Genomic DNA, 17,737 nt, shown 5'->3' with positions numbered 1-17,737 from the left:
TGATGAATATGTTCGAGTCCTTTATGTTAATCCAATAGTTTTCAAACTGTGATCTTTGGAACAGCAGCATCATATGGAAACTTGTTGGAAATGCAAATTATTGGGTCCCACCCTGACCTACTGAATCTCAAACTCTGGAAATGGGGCCCATGAATCTGTGTTTCAACAAGGCCACCAGCTGACCTGGGTAGATGCTGAAGTTTGGGAACCATTGTACTAAGGAAAGCCTAGGCAAGAATTAGATAGTCACAGAACAGTATGATTCATGACCATTTGGAAATCTTCAAGAAAAAGTGACGTGTATGTGTTTTTTAAAACTAAGCTCCATCGATGCTAAGTTTCAACTGTTTTGAAGTGTGGGCCCCTCTTTTACTTCTATTTTTATTATTTTTTGGCCTGGGAAACCCTAGCTGAAAAAGCTTATTAGATTAGTTTTTAAGGTAAAATATTACAGTATCTGCATGATCATCTAAAAAATCCATTCATTTATATCTGTCAGCTCTGATTGCTTCCCACCATCCCTCTTCCTTAAGTAATTTATTTTTTTAGATAAATGGCCTCCAGATTTTTTCTAAAATTGGTTATATAGAATTTCAGATATTAGATATAATTGAAGCTGTTTAAATCTGCAACCCAGAACTATACATTTTTTTACCTTATTTTCAAAGGAAGCTCTCAAGAATGTGTATAAATTTATTATATCTATATATCCTTGTTCTGAGGCATAATTTATAATTTACTTATTTTGTTGCACTATCAATAGAGTAATTGAATGACCTTTCTGGATTGCAACGCTAGGCCAGTTCTTCCTCAAACCTTGTGTCTGGAGTTATCAAAAATATTTTGCTCTCATTTTAATCCCACCACCTCATTCTACTCTGACCCCAGTCATTTAATAAGCTTTGGTTTGCTAGTTAAGGAGGCAGAAGAACCAGTTAAAAATACTAAATAATAAATTGTATAGAGGTCGTTTTATTGAATATGACAATTGAAATCATGTCAACACAACAAATTAAAAATAAAAAATTTTTATTAAAACAAAACAATACTGAATAATCATAGTATGAGAATAGTATACAGCATAGTATGTAGCATATATATAGCATTATGTTGTGTTTCTACTCAATTTGATTCTCATTACTTTAATATTTTAGGGATAAATTTAAATGCTGATTTTGGTTTTTCTGCTCACACAGCCAAGATTTTAAAAATGCAAAGATTATGATTGGCGAATGTCAGTTAGCAGCACCAGGCCCAAAACCTCTGTGCTTAGCACTGCCACCTTTGAATCCAGGTGCTTATCAAGAAGACACATTACTGAAGCCGTGGATGAAAGGTAGATGTACTATTTAATAGTTTGGTTGGCTTTTATTTTTTTTATTATTATTTTTTTTTTATTTTAAGCTGGGAACAGGGAGAGACAGTCAGACAGACTCCTGCATGCGCCCGACCGGGATCCACCCGGCACACCCACCAGGGGCGACGCTCTGCCCACCAGGGGGCGATGCTCTGCCCCTCCAGGCGTAGCTCTGCCGCGACCAGAGCCACTCTAGCGCCTGGGGCAGAGGCCAAGGAGCCATCCCCAGCGCCCAGGCCATCTTTGCTCCAATGGAGCCTTGGCTGCGGGAGGGGAATAGAGAGACAGAGAGGAAGGAGTGGGGGGTGGAGAAGCAAATGGGCGCTTCTCCTATGTGCCCTGGCCGGGAATCGAACCCGGGTCCCCCGCACGCCAGGCCGACGCTCTACCGCTGAGCCAACCGTCCAGGGCCAGGCTTTTAATAATATAGAAACTATATGTATATAGGACATTTTTCTACAAAAAAAAAAAAGCAAAAATAAGCATAGAATCTATTCAAATTAAAAAGTTTATGTACCTTTATTTAGTACTTTTGATGGAATAATTTCTGAAATATCTGTGTTTATATGATAATGGTAATATAAATAAACTGTAGGTTATACCAAAATTTCATATTTTAGGTGAGTATTTGGAATGTATTTTAGAATTTGTTTCAGTTTTTTGGGTCATTCATAATGCTTTGATAAAAATAAGCTAGATTGAGGAATGAATTTAGAAACAACAAAATCTCTTTGTGTAACTGACACCTAGCTTTCCTGTACCTTCCCACTACTGACTTCATGCCAGCTGATGTTATGTCCTGTAGCAGCAAGCCCATGGTGGTCACATGTTTTATCTTAAAAAGCCTTGCAGGTTTCGTAATGAAATCTATGCAGGAAAAACTTCAGTTTGTTCCAGATTTTATCTGGATGTTGCCAAAGTAAAAAATGAAATTATTTAAAATAAAAAACATTTTATTTTTAGGGAAAAAAATTTAATGTCCTAATTCTCATTTTAAAAGACCAACATTAAGGGATATGATGCCTGGTGTATTCGTCAGCTCAGGCTGCAGTAACAAAATACCACAGGTTGGGTGGCTTAAACAATGGAAATTTATTTCACATGATTCCAGAGGCTAGAAGTCCAAGATCCAGGTACTCGCAGGGTTCAGTTTCTGGCTTTTTTCCTGGTTTACAGGTGGCTGCCTTCTTGCTAAGTCCTCACACGACCGTTCTCTTGGTACAAGTGCATAGAAAGAGCAGTCTCTCTGGTGTTTCTTCTTATAAGGACACTAATTCTAGCATATCAGGGCCTCACCCTTTGACCTTAATACTTCTGTGAAAAGCCCTATCTCCAAATAAAATCACATTGGCGTTAGGGTTTCAATATATGAATTTGAGGGGGGCACAGTTCAGTCCAAAGCACCTGGGATTGTCAGTAGTTTTCTTCCCTTAGGAAAATTTACTACAGGCCCTGGCCAGTTGGCTTAATGGTAGAGCATCGCCTGGCATGTGGATGTCCCAGATTTGATTCCCAATCAGGGCACACAGGAGAAGCAACCACCTGCTTCTCCACCTCTCCCCTTTCTCTCTTTCTCTTCCCCTCCCACAGCCATGGCTCAGTTAGTTCAAACGCATCAGCCCAGCCCTGAGGATGGCTCCGTGGAGCCTCCACCTCAAGTTGCTAAAAATAGTTTCTTTGCGAGCATGGCCCCAGATGGGCAGAGTATCAGCCCCAGACTGGGGGTCGGCGGGTGGATCCCTGTCTGAGTACATGCGGCAGTCTCTCTCTCTGTATTTCCCCTCCTCTCACTTGGAAAAAGGAGAAAAAAAAGGAAAAAAAAGAAAAAGTTTACTGTGTATACTTGTTCGTTTAACTTAGAGACAGTCATTTGAATGTAGTGCTTAATGCTACTGTGTAAGGCTTTTAAGAAAGTAGCGTTGCCCTGACCGATTGGCTAAGCGATAGAGTGTCGGCCAGGCGTATGGAAGTCCCAGATTCAATTCCCGGCCAGGGCACACAGGAGAAGCACCCATCTGCTTCTCCCCCCTTCTCCCTCTCCTTCCTCTATATCTCTCTCTTCCTCTCCCTCAGCCAAGTCTCCATTGGAGCAAAATTGGCCCGGGCACTGAGGACAGCTCCATGGCCTCCTCCTCAGGTGCTAGAATGGTTCCAGTTGTAAAGGAGCAACAGCCCAGATGGGCAGAGCATCGCCTCCTGGTGTGCATGCCGGTTGATCCCAGTTGGGCGCATACGGGAGTCTGTTTGTCTGCCTCCCTACTTCTTACTTCAGAAAAATACACACACACAAAAAAGAAAGTATCTTCAACTTATAAATTTTAAATTTAGGTCTAGAAATACTTAAGGAGCATTTATATGTAAATCATTCTGCATTTCACAGGAATACCCCATAGCAGCACCATCTATAAATTGAGCATGAATAGTCCCAAGTGAAACTTTAAAGCAAATAGTAGTAGTCATCTGTCTCATTGTATGAAGGTAGTAAATTGTAACCTATCGGTATGTAATGTCATTCTTAATCATTTTTAGATTTCAGATTTCCAGGGAAACACAGTGTCCTAAAGTTGCAAAATCCTGAAACCTATGAAATGTTTAAGAGAGAAAACATTGTAGGGGTAAGTCCCCCATATAAAAAATAATAATAATCTTATAAAGCACGTACTTTGGGCCTTTCTGGTTGTATTTCCCTGACTATCATTTTTTAGGCAGTTCCAGATATTATGTATATGGATTTTGAATTGAGTTTGTTGGTATGAGGCAGAAAATGCAGTGATCCAGATGATATTCACAAATAACATAAGAGGTTGACAGCAGAAGAGAGGGTGGGCATCTAAAACAGAAGATACAAGATGAAGCTTCCCTGTGAGTTAAGGGAATAGTGATATAGAGCAATTTATAGGAAAAGCTTGTTGTAAACAGCTTTGACTATCGTTTGCCTTTTTCTGTTCATCTGAGAAGCTAAGGAAAACTTTGGTTCTAATAAATGCATTTGAAATAAGACACATATTGCCTGACCAAGTGGTGGTGCAGTGGATAGAGCACCACCTGGAACTCTGAGGTCGCAGGCTTGAGCGCAGGCTCAACAGCTTAAGCATGAGGTTGCTGGCTTGAACACTTGATCCCAGAGGTCAATGGCTTGAGCAAGGGGTCACTGGGCTCGGCTGGAGCCCCCCAAGTTAAGGCACATATGAGAAAGCAATCAGTGAACAACTAAAGTGCCACAACTACAAGTTGATGCTTCACATCTCTCTCCCTTCCGGTCTGTTTCTGTCTCTCTATTAAAAAAAAAAGTGATGCATATTATAAAGAATTAACTTTTTGTGAAAGCAAAAGGGGAAGGTATACAAGAAGGGAGAAGGAATAGATGAGATTTTTAAAGGATTCCAAGTAAAATAATTTTAATAGTATATCTTACATGAAAGGAAATTGCAAAAATTCAGAAAACTTATTTGATTTTTTCATTATTTTTTAAAATGTGAATTGTTTAAATTTTTTCCTATTTAAAAATTTTTATTGAAGCCTCACCAGGTGGTGGCACAGTGGATAGAGTGTAGGACTGGGATGCAGAGGACCCAGGTTCGAAACCCCGATGTCATCGGCTTGAGCGCAGGCTCATCTAGCTTGAGTGTGGGCTCACCAGCTTGAATGCAGGGTCTCTGGCCTGAGCTTGGGATCATAGACATGACCCCAAGGTTACTGGCTTAAGCAAGGGGTCACTCGGTCTGCTGTAGCCCCCCCCCATCAAGGCACATATGAGAAAGCAATCAATGAACAACTAAGGTGCTGCAACGAAGAATTGATGCTTCTCATCTCTCTCCCTTCCAGTCTGTCCCTACCTGTCTCTCTCTCTCTCTCTCTCTCTCTCTCTCTCTCTCTCTCTCTGTCACACACAAAAAAAAATTTTATTGAATTTGTTGGGGTGACATTGGTTAATAAAGTTATACAGGTTTCAGGTGCACAGTTTTTTTTAGCAAGTCAGCAAGCAATTTATCTTGATATTGTTTTGAGTATATATTTCTGATTGCTTCAAATGCTTTCTCACTTGATTATAGTAAGTATTTTACATTTAACACAGAAAGGGAATTTGTCTTATTTTCTATGTGTTTCAGAAGCCCCTGGGATTGATGATGCCCCATAGATATTGCAAATTTCATTTTAATACATTACGTGGTTGTGAGCGATCACCATGCAAATTTGCTCATGTGCCTGAGCAAGAGGATGAAATGGTAAAGTATATAAAGTCTTTGAAGTAGAGATTGTTTTAATAACCATCTCAGTCATATGCTTTAATTTAGATTTTCATTGACTCCTAATAGATAAGTTTTGCATCATTATACTTTATGTAAATCAAATCCTGCAATCTGTATTCTTTTGTTTCTGATTTCTTTGGCTCAATATTTTTGAGATTTATTTATTTTTTCTTTTACTCGATTGTAGACGTTTTCTTTCTCGTTGCTATATAATACTGAAATTCCATTGTGTGAGTATATCCAAATATATTTGTTGATAAATATGCTTTTGAGGCCCTGTCCAGTTAGCTCAGTCAGAGCATTGACCCAAAACACCAAGGTCATGGGTTTGATCCCTGTCAGGGAGCATACAGGAAGTAACCAATGAATGCACAGCTAAGTGGAACAACAAATGAATGGTTTTCTCTCCCTCTCTCTCTCTTTCCCTCTCTCCCTCTCTCTCCCTTCCTCTGTCTCTCTCAACTCAATCAATAAATTTATATATCCACACACACACACACACACACACTTATTTGAGTAGTTTCTAAATTTGGTAATTAAAATACTGATGTTGTCAGTGTTTTTCTGTATGTCTGTTGGTGAACATATGCATACATTATGATGGGTTATACTTAAAACGGAAATTTCTGGGTCATAGGGTCTGCATAAATTCACCTCTAGTAGATACTGCCAAACATTTCCTAGTGGTTTACTAAATTATACTCTCACCAGCAATGTCTGAGAGTTTTGATTGCTTCACATACTCCCAGCTCTTGGTATTATCAGCCTTTTAATTTTAGCCATTCTGGTGGGTAGGGAGTGATGTCTTCCCTGATGCTTCATGAAGCTGAGCAGCTTTCAAAGTCTTTATTGGACATTTGGATATTCCCTTTTTGGAAATATCTAAATACTTTGCCTGTATTTTATGGGATTGTCGTTTTTTGAAATCTTACTATATCTATATCTATATATCTCTCTCTATATATATATATTTTTTAGTTCTAGAAAGAGAGGGAGGGAGAAAGAGACAGAAACATCAATCTGTTCCTGTATATACCCTGACGGGATCGAACCCGCAGCCTTTGCATATCAGATCGATGCTCCAGCCAACCAAACTATACATCCAGGGCTAGATTGTCTTTTTATTATCCATTTTAAGAATTCTTCACATATTCTAGATACAGTTTCTTTGTTGAATACACATACTGCACATACCTTTTACTACTTTATTTACAAGTTGTCTTTTCTCTCAAAGGTATTTTTATAAACATAACTTCTTAAATTTTTTGTCCAGTTTTTTCATTTTTTTCTTCTATGATGTTCACTTTTTGCATCCTATTAAAGAAATCTTTGCCAAAATCATGAAGATGTTTTTTCCTTAAAAGTTTTATTGTTTTATCTTTTGCATTTAGAAAGCCATCCAGAATTAAGTTTTGTTTGTTTATGATATGAGAAGAAGGTCAAGATACATATCTTTTTCCCCATGTGGATCCCCAGATTACCTAACCTTTTACTAAAAAGACTTTTCACTTCACTGCAGTGTACCATGCCATAAATCAGCTGGTTGGGTACTAGTGGGTCTGTTTCTAGGTGCTGTTTCTAGGTGCTTTGTTCTAGTGCACTGGTCAGTGTGTTTATCCTTGAGTCAGTAAATGGTTATTTTTTAATGACATTAATAAAGTCTTTTTATAATGCTCAAGAATATTTTCCCTTCTTCAATTGCTTGTAATTTTGACTCTGCTTCCTTGACTCTTTCTTTGACAAAGCTTCTCTGATTAAGGTATTTGTAAGGAAATCAGTATGTATTTCAAATCTGAGTTAACCTAACATCAGTTTGCTTATTCCATTACTTTAAGTTCACTTTTTAAAATATTGGAATAAGCATAAAGATAGGATTGAAATTTGTGTTGTTTTATGAAATATACAAAAGTAATTTTACATTTTCCTTGACTTTTCAGGTTTGTATGGATGTGTTTAAGAAATATATAAGTATCAACAACCTGTGTTTGCTACAGCGTGCAGGTATGATACAATGGAATAATTACTGTAAATTCATTAATGTGAGTGTTTCAAACAATGTGCTGTATTTTGTCTTTCTTTTTTTTTTTTTTCTGTATTTTTCCAAAGTTAGAAGTGAAGTGGGGAGGCAGTAAGACAGCCTTCGCATGTACCCTACTGGGATCCACCCAGCATGCCCACCAGGTGGAGATGCTCTGCCCATCTGGGGTGTTGCTCCATTGTAACCAGAGCCATTCTAGCACCTGAGGTGGAAGCCATGGAGCCATCCTCAGCACCCAGGCCAACTTTGCTCCAATGGAGCATTGGCTGCAGGAGGGGAAGAGAGAGACAGAGAGGAAGGAGAGGAGGAGGGGTGGAGAAGCAGATGGGTGCTTCTCCTGTGTGCCCTGGCCGGGAATCAAACCTGGGACTTTCATACTCTGGGCTGATGCTCTACCACTGAGCCAACTGGCCAGGGCCCTACTGTATATTATAGTTTGAAAGTACTATAGTTTAGAACTTCTAAGTATGGAAACCAAAAACCTTAGAATAGCTATGTTGGTCTTGGAAAGGATTAAAAATAAGTGTGTTATTTTGGTTAATAAAAATTATAATCGACTCAATACTGTAATTCCCTTACATGCTAATATCTTCATGACCTAGAAATTTTATTTATAGATGTAAGAAATAAAATAGAAATTTGTTAATTAGCTTAAAACCTTTCTGAGGAATCTTTCAGAAACTGTGTCTTCCCCACATGTTTACCCTTCTCTTTTCACACTTACCCCTTGTAGCTGGTGCACCATCCCTCCCAAATTATGTTCATTTCCCTGAATGGCCAGTCTGTGTTATGTCAGTGCCACTCTTGGCACTGCTCTCTGTGCCTAGGATGACTTTCCTCCATCTGCTTCCCCAGAGCAAGGACCTACTGGTCTTTCAGGGCTTAGTCATAGGAAATAGGGTTACCTCCATTCTTAGGGCCCTGTGTGACTCCACAGCCTCATCCTGATCTCTCCCTATTGCATTGTGAGCCCTGACAGGAAAGGACCAAGCTTTATGTGTATTTGTCACCCTGACACAGCCAGCAGAGTCCCATAGGATGATGGTAATAGAGATCTTTTGCTTCATATTTATCTGCTTGAAATTTTATTTGGCTAAAAAAAATTTCTGACAAGTTTATTATATGTTTTTCTGGCAATATCATTTACCCAGAAATTGGAGGAAGCATCTGAGGGAACATAGTCTGGACTTAATCTAATTATGACAAGGAAGAAGTAGCTAAAGTAGAAGTAATGGGAAATGCATGTAGGGAATGTATCCATCACCTGAGGCATTGTGATAGCCTGGGAGGGGAAGCTATATATGGTTAGATTGGATAAATATTTATATTCCCAAAATAGTTCTATAACATGAGATATGGAAGAAAAGAAGATGACATGGAAAAAATACAAAACTTCCAAAAATATAGTTCTGTTTATGGTAACATCCAGGAAGGTAGAAGGAAAAGTATATCTGAATTTAAAATAACAAATACAGAAAACAAAAATAAAGACCTATAATTGAAACATAATGCAGAAGTTGACAAGAACATGTGGAAATTGTGTTTGGCGTGAAAATAGAAACTTAGATCAGTGGAACAGGATATTACAGAATAGACCCAATGTTCTGTATAAAGAGCTTTACTATTTAGAAAGACTGTAGCATTTGGGAAAGAAGACTGTTCATTATTTAATGAATATTGGGATAATGGGATAGCAACTTCGAGAAATTCTGAATACCACTAGTATAAGATGTAGCTCTACGGCCCTGGCCAGTTGGCTCAGTGGTAGAGCGTCGGCCTGGCGTGCAGAGGTCCCGGGTTCGATTCCTGGCCAGGGCACACAGGAGAAGCGCCCATCTGCTTCTCCACCCCTCCCCCTCTCCTTCCTCTCTGTCTCTCTCTTCCCCTCCCGCAGCCGAGGCTCCATTGGAGCAAGGACGCCCCGGGCGCACTGGGGATGGCTCCTTGGCCTCTGCCCTAGGCGCTGGAGTGGCTCTGGTCGCGACAGAGCGACGCCCCGGAGGGGCAGAGCATCGCCCCCTGGTGGGCGTGCCAGGTGGATCCTGGTCGGGCACATGCGGGAGTCTGTCTGACTGTCTCTCCCCATTTCCAGCTTCAGAAAAATACAAAAAATACAAAAAAAAAAAAAAAAAAAGAAAAAAAGATGTAGCTCTAACTTCTCAGGCTCTACAGAGAGGCTCCCGGGGCCACTTTGGTGTGAAGGGGAAGTACTGAGCAAGTGGAACTCCCCACCCCCTAGTTAGCTATAAGTCCTCTTCTATCATGAATATAAATACCCAAGAAGCTCAACAAATTCTAAGTAAGATGAACTCAAAAAGACCAACACTGAGTCATACTATCAAACTTTCAAAGGACAAAGACAAAGAAACTTGAAATCAGAAGTAAATTATTACATTCAAAGCTCCTCAGTCAGATTATAAACTGGTTTCTCATCAGAAATGTTGGAGGCCAGAAGGCAGTGGGCCAATATTCAAAGTGCTAAAAGATACTGTCATCGAAGAACCCTACATCTAGCAAAACTGTCCTTCAAAAATGAGGAGAAATTAAGACATTTACAGATAAAAGTTGAGAAAGTTCTTTCACGATAGACTTGCCCTGCAAGAAATGCTCAAGGGAGGACTGCATGGTGAAATGAAAGGACACCAGGTGGTAGCTTAAGGTCTTGGAGAAATAGGAATCTCAATAATGTAAATGCATGGCCAGTTATAAAAGCTGATATTAATGTAACAACGGATTGTAAATGCAATTCATTTTTGTTTTCTACATGATTTAAAGACATATTTAAGGAAAAAAACTGGTATTTGTATAATCATAAAGTATGGTACTGGCATAAAAACAGACATATAATTCAGTGGAATAGAGAACTCAAAACATAAAGCCTCCCATATATGGTCAAATGATTTTTTTTTTCTGAAGTGAGAAGTAGGGAGGCAGAGAGACAGACTCCCATATGCACCTGACCAGGATCCACCTGGCAAGCCCGCTAGGGGGCAATGCTCTGCCCATCTAGGGCGTTGCTCTGGTTGCAACCAGAGCCATTCAAGTGCCTGAGGCAGAGGCCATGGAGCCATCCTCAGCACCGGGCCAACTTTGCTCTAGTGGAGCCTTGGCTGCAGGAGGAGAAGAGAGATAGAGAGAAAGGAGAGGGGGAGGGGTGGAGAAGCAGATGGGCGCTTCTCCTGTGTGCCCTGGCTGGGAATCGAACCCGGGACTTCCACACACCAGGCTGATGCTCTACCACTGAGCCAACCGGCCAAGGCCAGTCAAATGATTTTTGACAAGGGTGCCAAGACTATTCAATGGGGAAAGGATAATTTTTTTTCAACAAATGATGCTGGGAAAACTGGATATCCTCATGTAAAAGAATAAAATTGGACTTTTATCTAAAACTGTATACAAAAATCAATTCAATATGGATCAAAACCTTAATGTAAGACCTACAACAATAAAACTCTTAGAAGAAAGCATAAGGACAGAAGTTTCACAACACTGGTTTGGCAATGATTTCTTGGATAGGACACCAACACAGACCACAAAGAAAATAATGGACAAATTGAACTTCATGAAAATTTTAAAAATTTGTACATCAGATGATAGTATCAACAAAATAAACCACTTCATAGAATGGGAGAAAATATTTGCAAATCATATATCTGATAAGGGATTTACAGGAGATACATACAGGAGTGGACAAAAGTAAAAATTAGGTTTACAGTTGTATTAATAATACAAGAATAAACTGTGTTATACATACAACTGTAAACCTATCTCTGTACATAGAATATATAAAACTACAAAAAAATAAATAAAGACCATTTGGACCTATGTTTTATGGAGAGCACATGAGTTAGCTTTCAATTTAGTTCCTAACATGCCTGGTTGACTTCAAATTTTATTACCATTAACTTTTGCTTTAAATTATTTCATCAAATATTTCTGATCCTGAAAATGTACCTTTTAAGAAAATAAATTTCTACTACTCAATCTTTAAATATAGAAAAATTGTCCAGTTTAGAAATGATGAAGATCTTAAAGGTAGTAAATGACTTTGATATATATTTTTTCATTTTTAGTAAACATGTTTATGGAGTACTACAGAAAGTTTCCTCCCGGTATACACTTTGATTTACAAGTGCTAAATGACCTTCTGAATTCTTTACTCAAACATTGTTTATTGAAAGAAGTATTTCAGATAATGAACCTCAGCGTAATGGTTAAAATGCTGGTGAGTGACCTGAAAACATATAATTTTTAATATTTTAAATAAATTCCTCTGTTACAGTTCATAATTTACGTTAAATTTCCATGTTTATTGAATCCTTCCTAGAGAAGGATGTCTTTCAGCATGAACGAATTTGAGACACTTAAAGGGTAATGAAAGAAGACATTAAAATTAGTGTAATTTTTTTTTGTTTTGTCCAGCCTTCTCTGAAGATATTACTAGAAATATTTGAGTATGTGGCAACTAGGAAATTAAGGAATGCTCTCCCTGCTTTAATTGGTATCTTTTACAAGGTATGATTTTATCTCTTTTATTCTCCACTAGTGAATAATCAGTGAAAAGAAAATAATGACTTAGAAATAATAATTTTCAAAAAAACAATGATTTCCACTTATATTTTTAAACTGCCTTTTATTCACATTCTTGATGCCAAATAATTCTAATTTCAGAAATGTTTATTTCTTCCTGAAATTGGGTTTATAAATAGACTCCAGTGGCTGACAGGCCTTCCCCTTAAATAAACAGTTCTAAGCACTCCAAGTGGCTTCTTTCTGATTCATGAACTATCCTCACACTTATACCTTAAGGATGATTATAGAAAATTCTCCTTTTAAAAAGATTTGGAGTCATTGCTAACAAAAATGCATAAATATATAAATGAAAAATCTTAACCAAAACAAAGAAAGTAAGTAGAAGATGGTAGCTAGGAATTAATTTTATAAATGACATAAAATGTATAGCTCTCTAAAAATACATTAAAATTTTTACTTTTCCTTGGCCAGGTTGCTCAGTTGTTTGCAATGGTCGGCAAACTCATTAGTCAACAGAGCCAAATATCAACAGTGCAACAATTAAAATTTCTTTTGAGAGCCAAATTTTTAAAACTTAAACTATATAGGTAGGTACATTGTTATTAATTAGGGTACTCCTAAACTGGCCAAAGAGCCACACTCAAGGGCCCAAAGAGCCGCATGTGGCTCACAAGCCACAGTTTGCCAACCACTGGTAGATTTTCATCCCAATATGTCAAGGTTGTGAGATCGATCACTGATCAGGGTCAGGGCAAATACAAGATTCGCCAGTGAGCCTGACCTGTGGTGGCACAGTGGATAAAAAGTTGATCTGGAATGCTGAGGTCGCCAGTTCGAAACCCTGGGCTTGTCTGGTCAAGGCACATGTGGGAGTTGATGCTTCCTGCTCCTCCCCCCTTCTCTTTCTCATTCTCATGCTCTTTCTTTCTCTAAAAAAATAAAGTCTTAAAAAAAATTCCAATGAATGCATAAATAAATGGAACAAAAAAATGCCGCTTTCTTTATCTCTCTTTCTTTTTCTTCCTTCCTCTCTAAAATCAATAAAATTTAAAAAATTTTGAGTACTTCCTAGTATTTGGTACTACCCAGCCATCTATTTCAGATAGGACTAATAGCAGGAACACCCTCCCCCCATTTTCTTTAGGAAGCAGCGGTGGAGCTACTCACACAGATGAACAGATATTTCAGTGAATATCTCTAGTTCCACATTTAAAAACTTGACAGAAATACTTGCCTGGAAATTTTTGAATCAGAAATTACTGATCACCTCTTGTAGTTGTAGAAAACCTCAATTTGATGCTTCTCAGGAAGTTTATAATCAGGGATAAAGGTATACATCAGTGCTACAAAAAGATAGAGTGAGTACCAAATAAGACATGAAGTGACAGAATTGTTGAGATAACTTTGACAACAGGAAGAATATTCAAGTTTCAAGTTCAAATTATTGTTTTTATTTTTTGCTTTAAATTCTTAAAGTAGGGTGTCTTATGTGCTTCTCAAATATTTGAAAATATGGTTTAAATTTTTAAGGGGTTTTTTATTCTACTTGTATTTATCTCTTAGTTTCACACACATTGGTTTTTCAATTCTTTTATATTCTTATAAGAATGACTACTGTAAGACTAATGAAAAAATGTTTTTTCTTCCATAGCTTGTTGAAGCTGGCATGGTGCTTGATCCAGAACACTTTAACTATATTATTAAGCTCTTATGCCAAGTACCGGCTTCCAAACAACAAATAACTACAGTTTTGGAAATGAAATCCAGGTAAGAAAAATCATAATGCTAGAAAACATATATTTTGGTGGGGACTTATAAAGGATGAAAGCAAAGCACTTATCACCATTCACATGTCCAAACATGTAGTTTTTCTCGCCTCTCTTGGCTCTTAGTCACATTGTCATTAGTCAGACTGCCTCTAGCCAACCCTTCCAGCCAGCCTGACCAGATCTCTCTGAGAATCCAGTTTCATCACAATGCCTGGCCCATCAGGTGTAAAAGGAGTCTCTCTTGTCTTCTGGTTCACAATTTAATTCCACTAGTGTATTCTTTTATATGTATATAAATCCTTTAATTCTTTTTTCTCACTCACTCTCTTGTCATGTTAGCTAAATAAAATGCCTCTCCTTAATTGTTTCTCTCACTGTTTACCTTTTCTGTTCAGCTTGTAGGCCTCAGAAGGCCTTAAAAAAAAACCTATGATAATTATAACAGTAGTACCATAATATATCTGTATTGAGTAAAAAGACAGTCGTTGACTTTTACAAAATTTTTATTAAACTATACATACATTGAGGAAAGTCTCCAAATTAAAAAGTTCACCTTGGCCTCCAGGGATTTGAAATGCCACCTTTATCATGTACTAAATATCATGTGTACTTGGGTCTGTTTCTGGACTTTGTGTTCTAGTCCACAAATAGAATTATTTGTCTATTGCTATGCAAGTGCCACATTATTTTAACTAGAGAGGCTTTAATAGTATGTTTTAATATCTAATTGGAGTAATTCCCCTATAGAGTTTTCCTTTTCAGTGTTCTTGCTAATCTTGTATGTATGCTTTACCATGTGAACTATAACGGCACTTCCTAACCCTATTATAGTAGCTTATGGGTGTTTTTTATTGGAATTGCATTAAATTTATGAATTAGTTTAGTAAGAGCTGACATCTTTATAATGTTGAGCTGTCCTAAAGAACAGAGAATGTCTTTCTGCTAGTTCAGATTTACTTTTGTGTCTCTCAGGAGTGTTTAAAATTTTTTCTCATTTAAGTACTTGTTCTTTGTTGCTATTATAAATGAGGTTTTCTGTACCATTATGTACTCTATTTCTTTATTTTTTATATATTTAAAGGGTATTGACTTTTGTTTTATATCATATAATCTGCTACTTCTAAGTCTTTATTGTTTCTGTTAGTTTCATCCTTGAATCTGTGGGGTTTTCCAAGTATACTGTCATCTGCAAATTTGAACAATTTCACTTCTTTACCATTATGTCTCTTAAGTGATTTGTCTTTTGCATTGGCTTATACCTCTGGTACAAATTGATAAAGCCATCTTAAACCATTTTTAAGTATACAGTTCAGTGGTATTAAATACATTAACATTGCTTATTTTGTATTGAATAGCTATCACCCTCATCCATCCCCATAACTCTTTCATCTTAAAAAACTGATGTATGTTAATATTTTATCTAGTTTTTTTTCATCACCATTATGAGTAATATTGTTCTATAGTTTCTTTGTCCTGCCTCTATCTAGTTTAGGTATCAATGTTATACTTGTTTCACAAGAGGAATTAGGAAGTGGTCCTTCCTTTTTAATGATCAGTGATAAATTATGGAGAGGAAATAGTGCGCCATAGGTATTTATGCAATTGAAATTTTTTAGCTCTAAAGAATTTTTATAATATATTAATGCATTATTTTCCTCCAGTCTTTTACGTATAAACTGCAAAATAAATTAGGAGCAGTAATGACTTTTTGGGAAGTGAGTTAATCAATACTTTTCTATTGTTAAAGGTTACAAATGAGGCAATTTCAAAAGAACTGGACCTGTGATTTAGATTCAGCCTTGAATGAAATAGAGGTATTACACTTATTTTTTAAATTACTGGGATCTTAGCTCAGAAACTCTGAATAGTAACCTCATTCCAGGAAAACTTTTAGAAATGTTTCTGTTACACAAAGAAAAAATGATCAAAGAAAAGTAGTTTAATTTTTTTAATACTTTGAAATCAAACATAATTTCTAGAATTGTGGACTATCCTAAAAATAATTCTGGAAATAATTTGTTTCAAAATTAATTTATGTTAACAGGGCAAACTCAATGCACAGGTAAGTTGGCTTACTTGTCATGAGGCACGGGTGGCTACAGTGTGCAGAATGACCAGGGAAGACCAAGGTCAGCATGCCCAGCATTTAGAATATAAGAAATAGAGGACTTTCGGGATGATTTTACTTTTTAATTTAACATCATTTTTATACTCATCTAATAGTTGTAATCTAGTCTTTATTGTATTTATATCCTAGAAACAGTTTTTTGTTGGTTGGTTTGGAAAACTATTTCTTCATTTATAACAAAATAATAGTAAGATAGTGAGTTTATTGAAATTTACTTTGTAGTCCCTTTTGTAGAAAAAATTCCATAAAAATCTATCTCTATTTTCTAGTTCAGGTTTGGAGATGACATCATTAGGCACATTAAGAACTGGATAATTAAAACAAATGGACATTGCCATCTAGAATTTTTAAAGGCTCTGCAGTAGTCAGAAAAGCAAATTGTACAATGCTTGCTATTGATATTCTAACACTTGTCAGTAAGTTTATAAGATTTTCAGAGATTAAGTCTGATTAATTACTGTATACCTAATGTCTGCAGATGCCTACCCCATAGTATGTTTGCATAAGTGACAGCTTTCTTTTTCTTTTTTGTTTTTAATAATTCTGATAGCACTGTAAAGAAAAAAGTGATTGGACCAAATTGGGAAATTTATATCTTAAAGTAAAAATGGGCTGTGAAAAATTTGAAGATTTCCAGAGATTTTGTACTTGTATTGCTGAAACACTAACAAAAGACTATAAAGAAGAGACGACTGGTGTTCCATTCTGTGAATTTGCTGAAACAGGTAAAATGTCACTGTTTTGGTCTAAGTCTTGTGTGTTAGGGTGGTGTAATGTTCTTAACAGGAATGTAAAGCTCTTAATATTTTCCATGTTGAGGATAAGTTACTATTACAGGTTTCAAATACTTCTCCTTTTTATAAATTTTCCTTCTATTTATTAAGGTAGATTAATGATATAAAGTGAAAAAAAGGGTTTAATATCAGATATTTCATGTTCTTATTTTTCTTTTAATTCAGATTAGTAACACTGTTGCAATTGTTTTGGAGAACCTAAATTTTTGTATCATTAAAGTTGTTACAATCTTCATTATGTCAAGTTACCAAAATTCATGTATTTTTGAGAATTTTTTTTTAGGGGAGATAGACTCCCACGGTTGCCCTGACTAGGATCCATCTGGCAGCCCCCATCTGGGGCCAATGCTCTGTCCATCTTGGGAGTCATGCTCTGCAGCTGAGCTATTTTTAGCACCTGAGGGGGAGGCTCCATGGAGCCACCCTCAGTGCTCATGGCCAATGCACTTGAACCAGTCAAGCCACTGCTGCAGGGGGGGAATAGAAAGGGGGAGGGGAGGAAAGGCAGATGGTTGCTTCTCCTGTGTGCCCTGAACGGGAATCAAACCCGGGACTTCCATATGCTGGGCGGATGCTCCTCACCACTATATTCTTTATCAGGGGTCAGCAAACTTTTTCTTTTCTTTTCTTTTCTTTTTTTTTATTTTTTTATATTTTTTGGAAGTGAGAAATGGGGAGGCAGACAGACACTTCTGCATGCTCCCGACCGGGATCCACCCAGCATGCACTAGGGGGTGATGCTCTGCCCATCTGGGGAGTTGCTCCATTGTAACCGGAGCCATTCTAGCACCTGAGGCAGAGGCCATGGAGCCATCCTCAGCGCCCGGGCCACCTTTGCTCCAATGGAGCCTTGGCTGCAGGAGGGGAA

The 17,737-nt window shown here is 37.4% G+C and overlaps 1 protein-coding gene across 1 annotated transcript in view; it reads left to right on the top strand.

Moving 5' to 3' along the window:
• Positions 1-17,737, top strand: part of TOPAZ1 (testis and ovary specific TOPAZ 1) — a 47,805-nt gene that overhangs the window by 14,547 nt on the left and 15,521 nt on the right. Inside the window, exons 6-14 of the mRNA XM_066351231.1 lie at positions 1,197-1,336; positions 3,887-3,972; positions 5,437-5,583; positions 7,545-7,608; positions 11,719-11,870; positions 12,068-12,160; positions 13,830-13,945; positions 15,695-15,761; positions 16,626-16,800. Coding sequence (XP_066207328.1) covers positions 1,197-1,336; positions 3,887-3,972; positions 5,437-5,583; positions 7,545-7,608; positions 11,719-11,870; positions 12,068-12,160; positions 13,830-13,945; positions 15,695-15,761; positions 16,626-16,800 — 1,040 coding nt within the window. The remainder of the gene's footprint in view (positions 1-1,196; positions 1,337-3,886; positions 3,973-5,436; positions 5,584-7,544; positions 7,609-11,718; positions 11,871-12,067; positions 12,161-13,829; positions 13,946-15,694; positions 15,762-16,625; positions 16,801-17,737) is intronic.

The sequence above is a fragment of the Saccopteryx leptura genome, chromosome 10 (assembly GCF_036850995.1).
Source record: "Saccopteryx leptura isolate mSacLep1 chromosome 10, mSacLep1_pri_phased_curated, whole genome shotgun sequence".
Classification (NCBI taxonomy): Eukaryota; Metazoa; Chordata; class Mammalia; order Chiroptera; family Emballonuridae; genus Saccopteryx; species Saccopteryx leptura.
This window is presented reverse-complemented; position numbering and strand designations above follow the sequence as displayed.